General features: G+C 36.3%; 1 protein-coding gene across 10 annotated transcripts in view; it reads right to left on the reverse strand.

The window, feature by feature from the left end:
- The window catches only part of C15H11orf74 (chromosome 15 C11orf74 homolog), a 62274-nt gene that overhangs the window by 34111 nt on the left and 5018 nt on the right, over positions 1-23145 (reverse strand). For all 10 annotated transcript variants that reach the window (XM_010358410.2, XM_010358411.2, XM_030918897.1 and 7 more), the window contains one exon: positions 12145-12303. In XM_010358410.2, the coding sequence (XP_010356712.1) occupies positions 12145-12280 (136 nt within the window). In that variant the 5' untranslated portion in view covers positions 12281-12303. The remainder of the gene's footprint in view (positions 1-12144; positions 12304-23145) is intronic.

Raw genomic sequence — 23145 nt, forward strand, 5'->3', positions numbered from 1 at the left:
TACCCTAATCATAAAATTCTACTCTTGTGTAAGTCTTTAAACCTACCAAGTACCTTTGTGTATGAAATATACAACAGAAAAGTTACCAGAAACAGCGAAATGATTGGAGGGGCATTTCCTGAAAGTACAGGCAATGCGATGCCTCCACAGCCTGGGTGGTCTCCCTAGTTTCTTGTCTGTGCACTTGCTAATGGCAAAACACTCACAAAGAACACAGTTCTGGCAGCAACAGACAGAAGTAGCAAGGACATTCCCCTGTGATGGAGTAGCTTTGACCTATAGGCACATGCACTATAATCCTTCAGAATTGGAACAGAAAGTGTGCTGAACTAAAGCCCACCCTAAAATTCTGTAAGCTATAATATCCTAGCCTCTGTATCAGCAATCAGCAAGATCATAATAAAATTATTCCTATAACCCATCATACTTTTTCACTGTCAAAATGCCTTTTAAATAATGGTGACATTCAACAAAAACGTCATATTTAAAGTAAAATAATTGTTCTTATGCTTTGAGTGGGGTGGGGAGTGTCACAATTTCATGAAAGCTATAGACCTTATTCATAGAAAAAATATCATATATGCAAAAATGGGCACAAAATGTTGAAAAATTCGTTTATCTCCCTAAACTCCTCCCTGATTTCATTTAGAGTAAGAAACTATTTCTCAAAGCTGGTCTGAAAGTCCAAGTTCCTGATCTGCACACTAGTAGAACTACTGAATCTTGGGGCAAGATCCCTAGGAATCTGCTTTTTGATAAGTACCTTCCAGGTGATTTGTATATAAGGTAAAATTCCCAAGTAAAGATTCCATGAAGTAAAGTCTAACAATGGTAATTAAAAAGAAGAATCTGATACTTTATCTTTTGTCGACGCATGTAAATACATTTGCCTGATGATTGTGTGTAGACATAGTATTGCGTCCATCCACCAGAGGCCAGTGTGGGATCATTCCCTGAATTGTACTCTTACATCATACAATATACCACGTACATGTATACAATACAATATGTACTACAAATAGTTGGTTTTAACTACTTTAAGAAATGGGGTATAAACAACTAACACGGTAGACAATATTTTACATTTTTTATATTTACATTCAAGATTCCTTTCATATTTAACCTTGATGTTTTTCTCTTTCATATTAGAGAATTAGAACCCCTCATCATAAAGCTTTACACATGAGTGTTTAAAATTTACCAAATACTTTCATGTATATTTCATCAGATTCTCACCATAACCATTTGAGATATACCAAACAGGCAGAATCAGCCCTGATTTACAGATTGACAGAGTAAGTGACAGGCCTGTGGTCTTAAGAAATTAGTATATGCCTGGACTAGTCCCCAGGTCTTCTGACTCCAAGGATAGAAGTGTCCCTTCCCATTACACTGGCCCTGCCCATAACAAAATGAGAACTATAAAAACAATAAAGTAAATTATTTATAAAACTAAATATTTGCGGCCGGGCGCGGTGGCTCAAGCCTGTAATCCCAGCACTTTGGGAGGCCGAGACGGGCGGATCACGAGGTCAGGAGATCGAGACCATCCTGGCTAACACGGTGAAACCCCGTCTCTACTAAAAATACAAAAACTAGCCGGGCGAGGTGGCGGGCGCCTGTAGTCCCAGCTACTCGGGAGGCTGAGGCAGGAGAATGGCGTAAACCCAGGAGGCGGAGCTTGCAGTGAGCTGAGATCCGGCCACTGCACTCCAGTCCGGGCGACAGAGCGAGACTCCGCCTCAGGAAAAAAAAAAAAAAAAAAAAAAAAAAACTAAATATTTGCAACCTAAAAGATTTTCCTTCACCGTAAGATCATGCCCTATTGCCTACCTGCACAAAGTTGCATCTACTCAAGGCAACCTCTTTAACTCACCTACATTGTGAAAGTTAGGAGTAATTTTTCCCTCTTTTTAGAAAAGTAAATACTTCTTATAAGTTTTCAAACTCTCTAAAGTAGAATAACATCTGCTGAACACATTTGTAATAATATAGGACTCAGACATTGGCATGTTGCATTAGAGCAGTTCAAGAGGAGACCTAAATTATACATGTCTTTCACATTCTCTCATTTTTTTCAGGAAACTCCAGGACAGCCTTCCCCCATCCCCCCCCCCCAAAATAGAGCTTAAAGTAAAATAAGAAGGAAAAAGTCTGAAAATTCACTGTTCTAATCATTCTTATTTTATTAACTCATAGAGTATTTATTAAATCTAAAACTGAGACCCCAAAACCAATGGCAATATTCTGGATATGATGTTAATCAATATTAGGCAAACAGTTGATATTGTCTTACCAAATCAACCTCTAACTATACAATCTATAAACATATAAACATATAGATTGCTATTCTGCCTTCATACATTTAGAGCATTTGGGAATCACACCATCCTTTATAAGCAGATTGCAGCAGGAATGACATATCAGCTGATGAATTTTTCTAGGGTAGGGACCCTGTTTTGTTCATCTGAGTATTCCCAGATTCTAGCTCAATGCTTAAAATACAGAAGGAACCGTCAATACCAAAATGACCTCAACATTAGCAAGAAGACCTGGATTGACACTATAATTAGGGACTAAACTCAACACTCAGAATTAGATGACTCGCTACAACCCCAATTTTCTAAATAGTAGTTAATATACAATAAAATCGAATACAAAAGGCAAGTTAAGTCTGGAAAACACATGAAAATGGTATAATGATTCCTCTCTGTGCTAAGGATGCATGAACTGCAAGAAGAGTGAGCTGATGGGCGTCACTTAAATCTACCTCCTCTGGAATGAATCCAAATTAAGGGGAAAAAAAGACACTAAAAACCACAAACTAGACAGATTGTGGTTTGATTTTCATATAAAGGTTTGGTTAAAATAAAGTTTCCTGTTTGTATCCCTTTGGGTTTAGCTGACCATTTCAAAGAAAATATTATTGTTTCACGGCTAAAAGAACATTTTGCTAAAACCATTCAGATCTGAAACATGCCCATTCAATTGAATCAAAGGACACAGTCTTATGATCACCTCAGTTTCAAGTGGAACAATTGACCCTTTTCCTTCAAGTAATGATACACTTAGCAACAAAGAATAAAAATAATGTCTCAAATTAAAGAGAAATGCATATAAAACAAATATGCACCCACTTAATACTGTTTAAGTTGGCTATTTAAAGATTGATAATGACCACCTTAAAAGTTTATTTAGCTATTAGTAGCTCTCTTCCATTCTGTAAAAGTTTAAAATCCCATTTGTCTACAAAAGTTCAACTCTCTAATTTATATGTACATATAAAATATATCAAATATATATAAATTGAAAAGATGTGTATCTTTTCAAGTAAATCAAACAATTTTATTCTTTTCAAAGAATCAAAGAAAATGATTATTTTATTTGTAGGAAAAATAAATATTTTTAATTCCGATGTCTTCACTGAGAAAGCATATTAGAAAAGATATTTATTGGAACAAAATACTATGCATTAAAAACACTGCCAAAAATAAATTTAATGATTATAATTCAAAATGTCATACTCATTTAAATACATTTTCTTTCCTTATCCAATTACATGTTAACTACAGCAATCACAAAAAACAAATGATTATCTATGGACCAAATATTCATGTTGAAATGAATATGAATTATAACAACTTCAGCTGAAGGTTTATGCTAATATATCTAAAACAAAATGGCTTGATCAGCTCAAAATCTGTCATAATTTGAAAGGGGAAATTTCCTTCTGCAACTGAACCAGCAATTTTTTGTGTGTTTCATAATTTGTCAATTTGTTCCCTAAGTGTAGTGATTTAGTGATGACAAAAGAAATACAGAAACAAATGAAAATTGCTTAATTACAGCTTGCAGATGTTCCCCAAAGAGAAAAAAACAGGTTAATGCTGCTGATGCTGTTTCTTCCACAGGACTCTGCTATAAATTAGTTCACTTCATTCAATATTTTTTTCCTTCAGTGTTCTATGTGATGTTTGATGTTATGTTGTGATAAAGAGATTACATACACATAGTTACTGAATTTATGATCAATATAAAACTATCAACATTTTTTCTTACCCTTTTACTCTTTTTGGCAATACTAAAAAACACATCAATAAAAAGCTTTAAAATAACATCGCTTCCTTACTCGCTCCCTTGGGATGCAAGATTAATTAATTTTTTCTTTATTGCCTAGTTCCTTTTATTAGCAAGTCCTTATGTCTTCTGCAAATTTCTCTCGAGGTAACATTATCCCCATGGCCTATGTCCCATGGCCTATGTCTTCAGTTAAAGTAAGTTTATTGCTATTTGCTGTGATATTTTCAATTATCTTCTCTTTACTGTTAAATTCACATTTGCAAAAACGCTTCCCGAGTTGTCTTTTTTTTTCTTAATGTGGCTAACGTTAAAAAGGAAACAGAAAGGCACTGCAAATGGCCTGTGAACTAAAAACACCACTCAATATTCAGTAGGGAATTAAATGACTGATAACAACAGCACAGCAAATGCGGCTTCAGTGCCACCTGGAAGCATAAAGCTGGTCAGTTCGTTTCCAACTTCCTCTGACAGGCAATCTGCCAGTTGCAAGGGTATCAAAACAATGTTAAGACCTCTGGTGTCTATCTAATACACGACAAAAAATAACTGCAAAAGGCTACACAGCAAGGATTATTTTTCTTGTTGTGTTTTCTTTTATGAGAGAAAGCTGTTTCTATGTTCTACTGAAATTCCTTTCCTGCTCCGAAATTGGTAAGAGGGCCAGCTGCTTTCTATATTTTTCTCTGTGGTATTTTTCTACAGCAGATTTTAAATTCATTCTTCAGATTGGGAAAAGCCTCTCTTTGTACCCTCATGGAAGTTTAAAGATGCATTGCTAATGTTCAAATTCAAAATAGCTTTGGGGACCAAGATGATATGTCAACTTCGGAAATGTGTTGTTTTATGTGCTGTCACCGGTTTCATTTTTAATTATATTTTTTAGAAGCTGTCAAGTATAAGTAGTGATATTCTTTTGGCTGAAATGACAACTCAAAATTTATCAGTCCAGAAGTGTAAACCAAATCCCAACCCAAGATTCTAAGCTCTTGACAGAATGAGTACTCAATAAGGAAAAAAAAAAAAAAAAATTTAAAAGACTCCCGAAATGAGAACTGTGTAACTTTGAAGAAGTCACTTGGCCTCTGTAGGCCACAGTATCTCCCAGGCACAATACTTGTGATTCTTCCTTGATTCTTTCTTCTCCCTAATCCTCTGCCAGTCACCCGTTACTAAGTGCTGTCAATCATTCCTTCACTGGCAGCGTCTCCTAGGCCCTTTTGCTTTCCATTTTCTCCCCCACTACCCTAGTCCAGACCTCCAGCGATGTACTTCTGCTTAGCCCCCGGCTAGTCTCCCTGACTTCAGATGTTTTCTCTACCTCTTTCTTTGCTCTACCTTTCAAAATCACAAGCAGTGTGTATTACTGGGTTTTGATTGCTTGTTTTAAAATTCTACTATGGTTCCCAGTTACATAGTATATCAAAATCCAAACTTGAGCATCATTACACAGCCTCCTTTTCAGGCTCTCCTTTCTGTGCCATCCACTGAATGTGGGTGTTCCTCAGGGTTGTACCTAAGGCCCTCCTGTCTGCCAGCCTGTCATTCTGTATTCTCTTTTCTTTTCATTGCATTTATTCAGCCAATATTTAAGCATCTACTCATTCTGCCCCACCAGGCACTGCTTTAGATACAAGTGTAATAGTGGTGAAAACCCACAAGACACTAGCTGCATGGAGTTGATACTCTAGAGAACACAGGTTAAGTGTATTTTGAGGTAGCACATCCATTCCTGTTGGCATATATTATCTACACAGCAGTGACCCCAGGTCTTGAGAAGAACTGCCCGATGCCCTAAGGAAGGCAGAGAACAAAGTGGTTCAGGGTGTGGGCTTTGAAATCACACTGACTAGGCCCATAGTCCAACTCCATCTCTTCTTATGAGGACAGCAGTCATATTGGGTTAGGGTCCATCCTTATGACCTCATTTAACCCTAATTAGCTCTTTAAAGGCTTCATCTCCCAATACAGTCCACGTTGGGGGTTAGGGCTCCAACAGGTAAATTTGGGAGGCACACAATTCAGTCCATAACAGCAAGTTACTTAACTTTATGCCTTGGTTTCCTCATCTGTAAGTTAAAAATAATAAAATGATAAAAATTAAAACTCACTAGATCATTATAATGATTAATCGAGATGATACATGTGAAGTGCTAAGCATTAATCCCTAGAACTTAATGCTATCAGTAGTAATATTAGACTTGTTTTGTAATAATCTCTCACTCACAGATGTTGCTGTGAGAGAGGTATAATTGTACAGAGGAGGATCAGATGTCTGGAGTTTGAATCCTTGACCTGACCTCAGGCAAATTATTTAATCTATAATGACTTTCAGTTCCCTGAGCTATAAAAAGGAAGAATAATAGCTAATTCTTTGCATCATGGTGGCAATTAAATAAGTTACTCGAGACAAATACTTAGTAAATATATCCATAAGTGAATCTAAAATAAAGAGCACTAGACAGCCTCTGCCAACTCTATAATTTAAAAAGAAACATACTTTAAGCAATTATCTGATATTTTAAAGCAGTACAGACAGTCCTGCTTTTTAACAGACTGCATTATGAGAATCTGTAGCCTAAATCAGTGGTTCTCAAAACTAGTGGTATATCAGAATCACCTAGAGAGCCTAAAGAATATAACAATTTTAGACTCCTTGCTATAGTTTCATTTAATAAGCCAAAAGCCTAGAAATCTATACTTTTATTTTATTTTATTTTTTTTTTTTTTTTTTGAGACGGAGTCTCGCTCTGTCGCCCAGGCTGGAGTGCAGTGGCCGGATCTCAGCTCACTGCAAGCTCCGCCTCCCGGGTTCACGCCATTCTCCTGCCTCAGCCTCGCGAGTAGCTGGGACTACAGGTGCCCGCCAGGTCGCCCGGCTAGTTTTTTGTATTTTTAGTAGGGACGGGGTTTCACCATGTTAGCCAGGATGGTCTTGATCTCCTGACCTCGTGATCCGCCCGTCTCGGCCTCCCAAAGTGCTGGGATTACAGGCTTGAGCCACCGCGCCCGGCCGAAATCTATACTTTTATAAAAGTCTGTCATCACAAAAGTCTTCCTGATATTCAGCCAAGTTTGAGAACTACTTGTCTATAGTAGAGCTGCTTACATATGTGGTTTTATGCTTTCAAGTAGACATGGTAAAAAATAAATATGCAAATAAAATGTAAAGTTAATTTTAATAATTTATTTTATTTAAAGTAATTTTCTAAAATATTATCAGTCAAATATAGTCAATATAAAAATATTAAGATATTTTACATTCTATTTTTATACAAATCTCCAAAATCCAGTGTACGTTTATGCTTATGGCATGTCTCAATTCAGATCGTAAATTTTCGTCAGAAATATTTGATCTGTATTTAGATTTCATAAAATTTACATTTAAAAAAATGGATTCACCTACCCAAGTTGTTCCAAACACCTTTTAAAGTTTTCTAATAAACGAATACCAGTTTTTTTATTTAAATTTAAATTAATTTAAAGTAATTAAAATTTAAAATTCTGTTTCTGGATAGCACTAGCCATGTCTCCAATACTCAATAGTTGCATGTTGCTAGTAGCTACTGTGGTGGACAGTGCAGGCCTGTATGATCACAAATCATACGGTTACTACACCACTCATGAAATCTGTAATGCTGGAAAAGCACTGGCATCGCTCCTTAAATAACTCAATGTGAATTAAGTAAATATAGATTAATTTCTCTATGATTTTACAATATTATTAAAATCTGAGAAAAACTGAAACATATTCAGTGGTTTTGAAACTCTGAGAGTTTGGAACTATCAAAGGCCAGCCCTCCACCAATTTATAAAGCCACAGGCATAGCCATTTGTCCTGAACATTCAGACACACAATGTTCTACCTAATAGGAAAATCAATTCCAATATTAACAAGTATGAAAAGAAAAAGGGAGGTTGAGTTGACAGGAATTTTTTTCAAAGATATGTTAAAAGAACAATAAAATGCTAAAAGCACAAAGTATTGCAAGTGAAATGAGAATAGCATAAAGAAAACTAGGAACGAAATTACACATCAAAATCTGAAATAAAATCTTTGATCTACACAGAAGAAAACAGGTTAAAGTAGACAAATATGGCAGTGAATAGAAAGCTGTTATTATGTGGCAATATAAAAACTCTAGAATCACTTGGAAAGCTGGATGCTAGGCACGTGAGAGAGAAACAGATTTGGAAATAACTACTGTAACTCCTGACAGTTACCATATGTAATAAAATGGAGTTGAAAAGATTTAATGTCAATTTCTAAGTCATTGGCTTCTTAATTATACAATTTCTGTGTGACAGCAACATGAGCAGTAACTACCACTCTAAAAGGTGGGAGCAAATGCTTCGCAAATGGGATCATGTTGTAATCCTGGTGTGGAAGAAAATTAAAAGAAATTGCCTTTTTCTTTCAGCAGTTTAGAAGTAACTCTAAACTTTACTAAAGCAAGGCTACATATTCGTCTTGAAGATGTATTGTTTAAAGGAGATAGAGATATATCAGTACTAAAATCAATGCAACCATGACCCAAAGAACCATCACTAGCGTAGGCATTTTAACATCTTTCAGTTTCAGCTCTTTTCTGTCAAACTTTCCTGGTTCTACTTAATGTCTTGAAGCCCAAGGCAACTTTGGGTTCAGTAGTTATCCCAGACTCATGTCAAGCAGCCCCTCTGATGACTAGACTTTATTGCCCTTCCTCCAACCACAGGCTAGGTGGCCCTCCTATAAACTCTCAGTCTCCACTGTGATACTTATCATGCATTAGTCTAATTTCCTGCTTGCTTATTTATCTCTATCACTGGATTATGAGTGCTTGAGAACACAAACTATATTTTATTTACTTTTTAATCTTCAGCACCTAAAATGATATCTGGACCATAACAAGACACAGATTTAATGAATTAATGAATTAATAAAAAATCAAATATAAGTATTTACATCAGTGTTTCTATAACCTAGAAAACATGATAGCAATATGACAGGCAAGAAGAAAGAATCCTTTTTTCCTTTTAAACAGATATTCTAGAAATTCCCATAAATTAGTTACATTCACAGAGAAACTGAGATACAAAAGATTGAAACTTAGCTGCTTATCTTTATACACAATGTCAACAATATAACGATATCTTTACCAACTATTAAAAAAAAATCTGCATGCTAATTTTCTAATACATATCTTACAATTTGATTTACCCTCCTGAACGGAAGATACTACTGAGAATTCACTTATAATTGGCCGTTTAAAACTAATAATTAATGTCTCTTCAAACATTTTTATAGAACATTGTCTTTACTATCAAACATGTACCACGGTTTAAAAACCTAGTTGCTCTAAAAAAGAAAAAACTACAAAATGTGATCAACAAAAATGTACTGTAGTGAGAATTATGCTATAATATTAACAGTTTCCAAATGTTTTCCAAGAGTCTGAGGCAGTAATGAGAATTTCTTTCAACAAGACTATAATTTAATTTTTTCCAGAGAAATATTTTTAATAGGATTACTGACCCTTTTAACATTCTTGGAAAGAAAATGAATCCCATAAGCATTCTGGTGTATAACTATTACAAAAATAAATAGAACAGTCAATCAGTGGAAATGGTAATGGACTTGAGAAACTAAACTTACTAAAGAAATGTACATAAGTATGCATGGTGATAGCCACTTTAACAGAGAAAAGGCTCAGTGTATATCAACAAAACAACTAAATACACTGAGACAAATGAAGGGCCTGGAAAGAAGCAGGGAAAATGAGAATTTTGGAAATACAGCTTTACTGTCTTTCTTACACAGAACTAACCACATTTACCTTGATCAATTCTGCTGGCTATCACTCAACTCTTAGGCCTGTCCCTAAGTCCTGGTTTCTCAGAAGGTATTTAAATGTTTCAAGGGAAAAAAGGACACTTACTGATTTAAGAGACATTTTTACACCACAACTCTTTGTGCTTTAAGAGGAATTTTTTCAGGTCATTAGTTTATAATGTGCACTGGTGCCTAGGGATATTTTGAAAGAAAAAAAAAAAAAAAAAACTAGTATGCTTGAAGATGCAGTTTATGGGACCTGCATCATCATTTATTTCAGTTCAATTTGGGGCCCAAAACTGAACCCAAAATGGAAGTTATCACATCTACAACAGTTTTTTTCTCAGGATGCAATGATCATACTGGAATTTGAACACAGAGTAAGACCCCTTTTCACAAAAGTAAATGTATTATAACCCCCTAAATATATCAAAGTCCTTGCAAAAAGTTTTTATTCTTCTAGGGTACAAAAATAAAGTCAGTCTTACAAACGATGTCCAAAATAACATGAATTATCAAAATGTCATTAGCATACCAAAATTCATTAATTCTGCCAATTTTACCCTTGTTTCCACCACCCCACCAAAGCCATTCATACTGCTATGTTTAGGTCCAGAAAACGCAAACAAAATTATCAGTCTCGAACAAAGCAGGTATCTTCCTAAACCCAGGTTCATAGACTAAAAGATAATTTGGTCATTCTCAAGATTAATTTGATCTACATATCATGTCCAAACAGATCATTCAGTCAGTCCCAAAGTTAACTAGCTAGTTCCTAAATTTTTCATTTCCACTAAGTATAAACAAAACCACCACATCTATGTTTTTTAAGTGTAAATGAAACAGATATCAATTATATTATATCTTGCCTGATAAAAGAAACAGGTTAGAATCACATTTTCTTTTCATTATAACTACTACTCCTCTTTTATATTTATACATTATAACTATAATTTCATTATAGCTACTACTCTTCTTTTACTTTTCTTTGGTACACATGAATCATTACTCAAATCACGAAGTCTGGTATCTCAACAGTGTCATGACCTCAGAGATTATGGAACTCCCTGTTCTCACCCTTAGGTACACATTAGAAACACCAGAGGAGGTTTTATAAAATACGAATCCCTTGATCCTAGCTGAGCTTCAGAGTGGGCTCTGATGTCGATACATTCTAAAAGCAAGTCAGGTGAGTCTAATGCGTAGCTAGGTAGAGAACCAGTGGTCTCAAAAATGTGGATCAATGACCCAGAAAGGATCAAGGTTGAGAGCAAGCCGATGGCAATCTGAAGCAGAATCCAGAAGGAAGATAACAACTCAAATGCCACTGGAATGAATGAAGCAGACAATGTAAGCACACATTTTTAGACTGTGTGAGTACCAGAGAGCACGACAAACTAAGGAGCTCACTGGGCAAGGGCTCCTGAGCTCTAGCTGACATTGCCATGAGGAAGTAACAGATATTCTCACTGGATCCCACCCAAAAAAAAAAACACAAATCAAGATTTTCATGTAAAATTACCCAACTTTCAAATGTTGGCCCAATTACTAAAACAATAACACTGGATGAGAGAAACAAATAATGAAAAACACAACATGGGTTTGGCCTCATCTCATCCAGTCTAAAGGGTTGTTTCCACTGTACAGAAACCACAACAGGAGCAGCAGCAGCAGCATCACAACAGCAATACCAATACCTAACACTCAGTAAGTACTTATTATGTATTAGTCACTATACTAAGAGTTTCACATGGATTATCTCAATTAACCTTTCTCAACCTTCGAGAGAAGTACTATTATTATTCCCCTTTTACTCGAAAACTACCCCCGCCCATGATCACATGGCCAGTAAGTGGTGACCCCAGGATCCAGAAGTGTGCAATGTAATCCATCGTCTATACTATGCTATTTCTCTTTGAAATTTTTTAAAATAGGCTTTTAACAACCTCTACTCTTTGCATTTGTCTTTCTTAAAAAATAAAAGGATTATACTAAATGATTTCTCAAGTCATTTTTAGTTATCAACTTCTGTGGCTCTGACACCATCACATAACTCTTGGATGTATGAAGACTAGTATTTATATCATCAATAACATCAGGGCATTGGTCACGAGTGCCCTAGTAAGAATTACCTGATAAACGAATGGAATGAATGTTCACTAAACAGTCTTTCTTAAGAGGCAGCAAAAACATAAACTTATAATAAAATTATTTATCTCTATTGCTGCAGAAAGTTTACCTCTCCATTTTACCTTGTGAACGATGAGCAAAAGCGTTCAAAAATTCTTCATCATTTGTTTGCTCATGACAATTAAGGAATTTATCCAAGACTTCTTTGATTAACTGATCTTCATTCATTATTTCCAATCCTGACACATGGGCAGACATTTCTATTCACGAGGCCACAGTATCTGCAAGACAGAAAAATACCAGCTAGAGAGCAACAGGCAATATCAGCCCCTTTGAAAATATTCTGGATGGGTAGGTTGAAAAATCCCAAGGCTCCAAAAGAAAGATCAAGAGAGTTACTAGAGCAACGACCTCTAGTTCAAGAGATCAGAGTTTTATTCATATCTTTGCTGCTGAATTGTTAACTATCACAATTTTATTTTTTTGCTTCAGTCTTCTCATTACTATCTTCTTAATTCATAAGAATGTTGTCATATATTCATAAGAATATTGTCACCCAATTACACAATTAGAAATTCAAAGTCTTTCAAGGAAGGAGGAACTTTAAAGAGTACTCAACTAACCACCCATCCAATGACAATAGCTTAGTGACTTATTTAGCAGTTACTGTGTACCAGGTGCTGTTCTGAGCAATTTTTTTTGTTAATTATCATAACAGTCCTAGATAAGGTCACAGAGTCAACACACAGAAGTGCCAGAAGTCTGATCCTAGAAACCATGCCTTTAAACACTTCGCTATCCGTCACTCTATTCTCTGGGTGACCTGCCCCCGCCCCCCCACCGGCCCCTGCCTTCCCTACTATCGCTGACAAAAGTTGATTTGCCTGTGCATCAACACATCCAGGGACTGGTAACTCTGAACATTCCAAAAAAGCCTTTGCACAGCTCTGTTAAAAACTTTTTAAATTAAGCCTAAATCTGTCTCTCTGAACCCTATCCTAACTGGTTTCTGAGCCCCTAAGGTTGTACTGAAAAATTTCAGTCTTTCTTATACATGACATCTCTTCAAATATTTGAACAAGGTTATACTGTCCTTTGTCAATCTTCTGATTTCATTCACTGAAACAAATTTATTTTTCAAAACTCAGCTCAGAATTCTGTTTCTCTCTGAAGACTTATCCTTCCATCTCCCACTACTGCAGGAAGAGTTAATCTTAATCTATCTGTGCTCATTCTGTACTAGGGTCTACTGTTAAATTTATCGTGCCATATTGGAAATAGTTGTGTACATTTCTCTGTTCTCTACTGGACTCAGAGACATAAAAGACAGAGTCCACATCTCTTCATCTTTGTATCCCAAATGCTTGATAGCTCAGGATGTGGCATAGAGCTGGCAGTCAATCAATATTGAGCTAACATTACTCATTCAGCAGTACAACAGTCAAGTATTGCTAGAAGCTGGCAAAACACTAAATTTTACTTGCTCAATTATTTCACCCGTGCCCTATACGACATGGTTTCAAGTCCTTAAATCCTCCTGATCAATCTATCTGGAAAACATTTCACACTGACTGCACCTCTTTGTATATACCATCCACAACTGAACACAAGACTCCAGATACGATGAGATTAGACTAACTCACATTCTCAATATTCCACTCATGCTATACAGCTAGCGCTCACATTCACACTGGTAGTGGCCATTCCACATTGTCATTCATTTAGCACAGTGTTAACCAAACACCTGTCAGCTGAAACGCAATGCCTCAATCCAAGCACAGTTTGGACTTCATTTTCACTTAGGATATTTCACCTTGTTAAACTCCATTCATTCGTATAAAGTATTCTTCTTACATAGCTTTGAGAAAATCATCTACAGAAAGCAGATATGTAATTACTGCCTAAGTAGCCAGTATACTACATGGGGTACCATAAAAAAGTAGGGGTTTCTCCAATACTGTAAGAAAGGGAGAGCACCAAGCTTCCTTCTATCTGAAACAAGAGTACACATTTGTTAATTTTTTCTCCCACTTTTCCTTTATACATTTACCATTTTAAAAATACGAATAGCATGTGTATGATACAAAATTATAGAAACCTTTAAGTATCTCCTGACTCTGCCAATTCCCAACCATCAGAGGTAAATGCTGTCAAGAGTCTAAAGAATGTACTTCTAAATCTTTCCCTATAATGTTTATAGAGAATAATAGATTTTTTCTAAAAGTGGAACCATATTATATGTCATTCTTTACAGCTTTAATTTAATAAGTTATCATGGACATATCACCACTTTAGTATATGCAGATCTAGCCTATTCTGTCAAACAGCTGTATAGTCACAGCCCAGCTCTGCCACTCACTGTGTAGCACTGGGCAAGTTACTTGACCTCTCTGGGTCTCTGTTTCCCCGTATCTATAAAAAGGGATTACATCCCAGTACTTTGGGAGGCCGAGGCGGGTGGATCACCTGAGTTTGGAAGTTCGAGACCAGCCTGAACAACATGGAGAAACCTCATCTCCACTAAAAATATAAAATTAGCCAGGCATGGTAGCACATGCCTGTAATCCCAGCTACTCGGGAGGCTGAGGCAGAAGAATCGCTTGAACTTGGGAGGCAGAGGTTGTGGTGAGTCCAGATCGCACCATTGCGCTCCATCCTAGGCAATAAGAGCGAAACCCCGTCTCAAAAATAAATAAATAAATAAAAGAGATTACAGCTGTACAGGTCTGTATTTCCTTAACCTCAATTCCAAAATACCAAAAAGCTCAGGAAAAAAAAAAAAATTCATAAGATAATGCCCAAATGCATTTGGGGGCAAGACCTGATTGAATTAACATGAGAGTACTTACAGCTTTTATTCTACTCAGCATTACTATTCATATATTTCCCTGTAGAAATACCAGTGTGCTTGCATATAAGGTGCTTTCCCAGAACCAGCCTAGAGATTTTGTATAATATATGGCACATGCACTGATTACCTTTCTAAACTCCAAAAAGTTCTGATTTCTGAAGCACATCTGACCCTGAGGGTTTAAATAAAGAATCGTGAAGCTACACATGCCTCACAAGATTACTATGAAAATTAAATAAGTAGGCATGGCATCTCAAAATATGTTAGCCAGGATGATGATGATGATGGATCAGTCTTAGGATTCTGTCCTTTGCCTACACAAAGACCTGTTATAACTGTGCCCACTCAACTTTGAAGGCAGTGATATTATCTAAAGATAATTCCACATGTATTACAACCCCAGATAAAGCATGGAGTTGTAGAGGACTGAGTAAAAATTAAAAGTGTAGCTGGGTACCAACTTAAAACAAAAGAAACGGTTTCAAGCTATTTGTACCTAAAAAAGTTAGATATATGAAAAAGCATTGGTTATGGCTTATGCACATTTACTTGTAACACCACTAAGGCTTTAGCCATGCAAAGCTGAATAAATTGTGTTTGCAGTAGCTAGACAGTAAATAATGATGAGTAAACTCAAAAGTGGCTATTATTTCACAACATTAGCATGTATACTTCATTACAAGAATTGCAATGTCAATCTGCTTTTCCAGAATTGGAGCCTAGAAAAATTTCAACAGTTTATCAATCTCTTCTTTAAAATCATCTTTGGTAAGTTACTTCAGCAAACAAATACCAAACAGATGCAGCCAGGTTGTGGTTTCCATTTCTGTAAATGTCTTCTCATAATGCTTTAGGAGTGTTAACAGAAATTTCTTTAAACTTCTTTTCCACTTCTCAAATTGGCATATTTTGAGTACTATTCAACACATCTCAGTAGTACTAAAAGCAAACAATTAACAGATTGTGCCAGCAAAAATTCAAAATCCTTCTAGGCCTTTAATTTTATTTGTGTGGTTATCCCAATACAGAGATGACATGCTTTTATTGACTATTTTATTTATTTATTATTTATTTATTTATTCATTTATTTTGAGACAGAGGCTCACTCTTGATGCCCTGGCTGAAGTGCAGTGGTGCAATCTTGGCTCACTGCAACCTCTGCCTCCCAGGTTCAAGCAATTCTCCTGCCTCAGCCTCCCGAGTCACTGGGATTACCAGGTGCCCGCCACTATGGCTGGCTAATTTTTTTTGTATTTTTAGTAGAGACAGGGTTTCGCCATGTTGGGCAGACTGGTCTCGAACTTCTGACCTCAGGTGATCCACCTACCTCAGCCTCCCAAAGTGCTGGGATTATAGGCATGAGCCACCATGCCTGGTCTTACTGACTTTTTAAAGGACTTCTGGAACATCCAGTTTCACAAACTGTCATTATTTGAAGAGTTTAACAATACCCATCTTCAAATTCAGAACTTGCCTTTTCTACAAAAATACAAACCTAATATTAAAAGTCCCCAGGGACTGACAGAACAGATAACCACTTATCAGACAGTCAAGTGGTTTATGCAAATCCTAGTGGTTTTCTAAAAGGAAGCAATGCATTTTCAATTACCATTCACATACTTTTGTGTTTTTATCATGAAGTATTTTTCTAAAAGAAAAAGAGGGGGAGAGAGAGAGAGACACTTGCCTGGATAAGAGAATTCTTTGTTTTGGTTTGGTTTTTATGTTTTAAGGCTTTGAGCTCCACATGAAAGACTCAAAATGTCTTGTGATAAGTAAATGTGTATAAATATCTGCTGGTAAATCACAAGCAACACTTTCACAATCATGGCCCCCAGAAGGAAATACAGGGAACATGCACTGCTCCTTGGACTATTACACTTCACTTGAAGACCACAGGCCTGGTAAGGAACAGGGTTCACTTTTTACCAAGTCACTGAGAGATAGAAAAATCATATAACCTCCCTAAAGTCTTGTTTTCTGCTATCAAATAATGAAGCTAACAACCACCTAAGCCAGTTAATGTTATGTGCTCTCTGAAAGAACATTATTATGAAATATGGTATATGAAATTGTCAGTACTGATTCAGCACATCTTTGATGTTCACCTTCAGATACTTGTTAATGAACTTACTCAAACAAAATGCAACTTTCAGACACAATAGTCGACCTAAAAAAGTAAATCACCACGAGCTTGCTTCTCTGAAAGTGCATAGCGTACTTTTTAACAGCACTAGGGTTATATGTCTGCAAAAAAAAGCGGGGGGGGGGGGCAGGCAGTGGTTCAAAACTCTGAGAGTCATGCAGGTCTATCAAAGCCCACTTACTCAAAATTGTATTCTTCTGCTCAGTAACAATCTACTGCTATACCAAAAGGTAAGATGGGATATTGTCAGAATATTATCACTTTGCCTAAGGAAATAAAACTATCAACATTTGTACTTCAACAATTGTATAAGGTGTGTGTCCTTTTATATTTGTGTAAATGGTCAAATCTCCAAAAGACCAAACTGCACTCTAACTGCAGAGATTTAGTAAGACTGCACAGATGTGATTAGAACAGACCTAATATGAACTGATGTCTTCCTCCTTGACTGAACTACAATTTTGCATCCTCTAATTTTTTTGTCTTTCAGATAATATCAAGAAGAAAGAAAAACATCCAATGAGAAATTCAGATTCTCTGACTTGAGAGAAAACCGAAGGTTATCTAGTCCAATCATAGGAATAAATGAGTATGGGAAAGAAACTTCATGTGGGGTTTCTGTCAACTAATGACTCTATTGATGAGCAGTAACGGGTAGTTCTCTCATCATAAATAGTAATGAGATGCTCATGATTATGAACTTTAAGGCATATCTGAAGCCTCAGGAAATTGAGCACAAAGCAGCAATCTTACCCTGGCAGGTATATTCATGCCTCCATTTGTGCTCCATACCCTAATGACATTCAAAAGGCCAGAGGCTGAGCACGTATTATACCATTATATATTAGAGACCCATCAATACAAATGAGATAATAAAAGAAGAAACAAAAGGAATAAAGGGAAAGCAGAATATAAAACAAAACATCTCTTACAAAATAGAAAAGAACCTACACTCCTTTATTGTTTTTCATCAAGATGAAATAAAACAACATACAATTAGAGCAAAAGTATACACTGCACTTCAAGTCATGAGCTTTTATCAAAAGCCTTTTCTAACACGTAAAAGGCATCAAACTCTTCATTATCACCAAAAAAGTTGATAGTATAAGCATCTAGACTTCTATATATTATTAAATTCCCCTAGGTATATAGCCCTTTTCAGTGAATATTAAAGGAAGTATTTGGAAGGAGGTAGGAAAGGTTTGGGGATTATTGTTGACTACAAAGCTTTAAGAGACAGATGAATTGCATTCCATGCAGCAGTCATAGAAGTATGTCTTACTAGCTATACATTTCTCCTCGACAAATTCTCACCAAAACGAAGACAGCACATCCATCCTAAAAACTGCATATAATTTTTAAAATGTGGGTTCAGATTATAAACAAAGATACCACAAAGTATGCCTTAAGAAAAACAGATCTAGATTCTTCCCTAAAGAGATTTATAATTTACATATTTACATATTCTTTTTTGTTTGTTTGTTTTTGAGACTGAATTTTGCTCTTGTCACCCAGGCTGGAGTGCAGTGGCGCAATCTTGACTCACTGCAGCCTCCACCTCCTGGGTTCAAGCGATTCTCCTGCCTCAGCCTCCTGAGTAGTTGGGATTACAGGCACACACCACCATACCTGACTAATTTTTGTATTTTTAGTAGAGACAGGGTTTCACCATGTTGGCCAGGCTGGTCTCAAACATCTAACCTCAAGTGATCCATCCACCTCGGCCTCCCAAAGTGCTGGGATTACAGGCGTGAGCCACTGTGCCTGACTGTAATTTACATATTCTATACAACACTCCATTTTTGTAATAGCAATAACTCCGATTTTTATGTTATACTATACTTATGCAAGATGTTAACGTTGCAGAAGGCTGGACCAAGGATGCATGAGACTTCCCTATGCATCTTTGGAACCTTCCTATGCTCTTTGGAACCTCCTGTGAATTCATTTTGTGAATCTATAATTATTTTTTTAGCTTAGAAAGGGGAATGGAAACAGAGACTGAATGATAAGTCAATTAAAACAAAAGATATTTAGGAAAAGTAAATTATCACTAAAACTTTACCAAGAATGTTAGAACCAAGTGTGTTGCTTTCCCCCTACAGAAAACTCTGGGAGACAGACTAATACTGATCTATACAATTACATGCATAAACAGAAACTTTCCTCTTGAAAAATTTGCTTCCCTTTCCTGTTCATTCACCCAAGCTACTTTAATGAGGTTTCTTGAGGCTATCATTCATTAAGCCCTGCTGTTCATCATCCGCAGATTGTATAAGACCGGTTTTATTTCCCCAAGTATACTCTTCCTTCTAGCTGTTTAAGTCAATCCAGAAATGTCTGCATTGACTCACTGAGGCAGGTCAAGTAAGTATTAGACTGTTTTCAGTTACACAGCTATTAATTCTATCAAACAAAGAAAAATGCAAACCAGTGAAGCATTTGAACTCTCCCCACTTACTCCCTATTATTTTTTAAAAACAGATTAACTGTGTACACAGAATCTGTAGGATACACTTATAAGACAAATCTCAGGAAATCCATTGTTTTTGAAATCAGAAAGTCTGCCTTTTCACAACCATTTTTCTTTTTTTTTTTTTTTTAAGAATTTACAGTTGTGTGGAATTACAAGTAAACACCATACCTTCACCCCCTAACAAAACTCCTATAAGCACACTAACTGACCTCTAGACATTTATCAAGAAAAATCTGCCATACACGTATTTCAACCATGTCCAAAACTGATCTCCTAGCCTCAGAAATGCTATCAACTATACCAATGAGTTATGGGCAGTAACAGCGAGTAATTCAGTGAACATTTTCTTCAAGACTCCTGATAAAACTGTGAATCCATAAAGCAGTAGGGTTTCTGAGTCAACTTTATAGCTCTATAATCACACAATATTTCAATCATAAAAGATTAGCTCAAACATAATCCCATCCTCACATAAGATACAGTGTCCCACTAACGGTTACTTTATCTATACTGCATACTATGACACAAAGGCATCCACTCTTAATTAAAGTTGTCCCCTTCTCTCCAACTTCCTGAGCCTGTTAGCCACCTGCACAGCGCACAGGACTTTAAACAATACCAAGAAGTCTACTCTAAAGCAAAACCCACACAGCTGGTTAGGAGCAGGTGTAGACCAACCGAACTAAATCACCTAGGAGTTCATTTCTAAGTGTTTCAAAATGCCAGATCTTGCAAATAAAATCAACCTTTATTTCACTTGGCATTCTCTTAAAATAAGTAAGATTTTAGATTTGCTTCCCAGCTATTTTGAATTATAAATCCCTAAGGCTGTGGAATAATAAATGGGCTGTAAGAGGTAATACAGTGCTTCCCCAGCTTCCAATTTCACTCAATACTTTATTTGCAATTTTGCCTCAATGTACAAAACATAACATACACATGCACATACATATACAAATAATTTCTTTTTGCCAATATGGTTTCTATACTCAAAGGTAGAAATTAAGAATCAGGTCAGGTGCAATAGCTCATGCCTGTAACTCCAGCACTTGGGAAGGACAATAGAGGGGGAACACTTTAGCCCAGTAGTTCAGGACCACCTGGGCAGTATAGTGAGACCTTATTTCTACAAAAAATTAAATAATTAGCTGAGCATGGTGGTGTCCATCTGTGGTCCCAGCTACTTGAGAGACTGAGGTGGGAGGATGACTTGAGCCCAGAAGATGGAGGCTGAGTTGAGACAAGATTATGCCACTGCACTCCAGCCTGGGCGACAGAGCGAGATCCTGTCTCAAAAAAAAAAAAAAAAAAAAAAGAATCGCAAACTCCTTCAAACTCCTTTCCTTCTCTAAAAATAAAATATTCCAGTAAATTTTTTTCTAGCAAGAAAAATTTTCCAGCCAAACTCCTCTGAAATTTTTTTTCCATTTTGTTTTCAAGCAAAGAATCCACCTTAAATCAGAGAGCATGAAACTTTCATAGGAAGATACCAGTCATTCTGGTCAGGTGGCCATATCTAATTAATTGCTTTAAATAAAAAATGTCAAGTCACTTGTCATGTTCTTCTCTTGATATCCATCATACTAACTGTAAATTGCTTCCTTCTATATATTTCCTCTTCCTTCCTCTTTTCTTTGTCAGTTTCAGTTGTGGCTCCTATTATGGAATTCATTCAACAGGTCAAACATCTCCCTTTCTAACACAATTTATCTTACTTCCTCAAAACTCTGCCACTTAGTAAAACAGTAATCATTGTCTATGCTTATCCTAATGCTATGAAAAGTTGCCACCGACATTATTTCAAACGCTAGTTAACTCACTGAGTGATAATGAAGTTTAAGCTGTTTCTCCATTTATAAAATGGTGATAGAAATGTTTGAGAGATGCACTACAGTTCTTGAAATGCACTGTCATGAATTCTGCCTCCCTCCAACCCACCATGTCCACAGATCCCTGCAGCTGTGTTAACCTTGTCAAGTTATGCAAACTTTTCTGACCCTGAGTAGTTTGAGTGTAAAAATAAAGAGATTGGGCTTGAGGCTGGCTTCCATCTTTTTTTTCCAATTATGTTTCCTTTTTGGTCCAATTATTATGCCAGGATATCCCATTACTAAGTTTTTATCTTTCCCATAAAATAACGGTTGTTTTACTCTGTAATTTCACTGACTTGTATTCTTTGATTGTATACTGGTTTTTTGAAATTTACAGAAGGATAAATCAATATGTTCTTGTAGGAGTTTGAATTTGATTTTGCCTCAAGGCTTAAAAATGGGCTGAAAAACTTATAATTGTGATTTCTTAATGAACTTCTAAGAACTTTTAAGAAAAGATGAATGTGGCAAGAATATAAGGCATGTTCATCTGCAACCAAAAGTTGCTTCGTTCTACTATCATATATGTTCTTTAAGGCAGTGGTCCCCAACCTTTTTGGCACCAGAGACTAGTTTCATGGAAGACAATTTTTCCATGGACCACAGTGAGGGGGCTGGTTTCGGAATGAAACTGTTCCACCTAAGATCATCAAGCATTAGATTCTCATAAGGAGCACTCAACCTAGCTCCCTCGCATGCGTAGTTTACAATAGGGTTCACACTCCTATGATGATCTAATGCCATACAGCAGATCTGACAGGAGGCGGAGCTCAGGCAGTAAGGCTTGCCAACCTGCAGCTCACCTCCTACTGTGAAGCCCTGTTCCTAACAGACTACTGACCATACCTGTCCTTGGCCCAGGGATTGGCAAACCCTGCTTTAAGGGCAAGACCTGTGTCTGATATTTTTTCTAATTCTCCACATGGCTTTATACATAGTAGATGCTCAATAAATATAGTTTACTATTTTATATTAGTTTCAATGCTGAGAACTTTGGGAGATCAGGGACCTTGTATGAGATCACTGTAAGTCTAATGCTCTCCTAACGGTATAGCAAGGACTTGGAGTCTTAAAACCCATTTTCAAATGTGCTACTAATTTCTAGTCTCCTCAGGAGACAACTACTCGTTCAGCAACTAATTGTTACGCTAAAAATGGCCTGTTAGTAAAATCCAAAGGCTAAAACATGTCTAAACCTACCCATGGCTTCTATTTTTGCATTTCTTATTTTATATTTACAGTGGAGACATCCAATATATCAACTTTATGACAGTTGTCCTTATTGTTGCTCTAATTTCAAGTATCTTATATATAAAACACATAAATAGGTTAGAGAAATAACCCAACATCCTTTTGCAGATTAAAAAAATCATCATGGAAGGCACTAGAAGAGATGATGATGCTGTTTAAAGGATGGGTCGACATTTCAAATGATGAGAATCAACCAAGCAATTGAACTACACACATCTGTTTAAAAAAAAAATCAACCCTGAAAATATACACGCTAAAATTTTGCAAAAAAAATTAAAGTAGTCATCATTAGGTAAGATTTACTGTATACATTCTATATACTAGACATTTTAATCCATTAAGCCTTAAAACAAGGTAGTTACTACTCCCATCTTAGAGATAAGAAAACTGACACTCAAAAAGATCACAACATTGAAACTCAAACCCCGATTTGCCTACATTTTATCACCTCAGCCATATGGAAACTGATCAAATGACCAACAACCGTGGAAGATCAGGTAAATTATACTGCAATTACTTAATGTAATG

Source organism: Rhinopithecus roxellana, chromosome 15 (genome assembly GCF_007565055.1).
Source record: "Rhinopithecus roxellana isolate Shanxi Qingling chromosome 15, ASM756505v1, whole genome shotgun sequence".
In the NCBI taxonomy this organism is placed as follows: Eukaryota; Metazoa; Chordata; class Mammalia; order Primates; family Cercopithecidae; genus Rhinopithecus; species Rhinopithecus roxellana.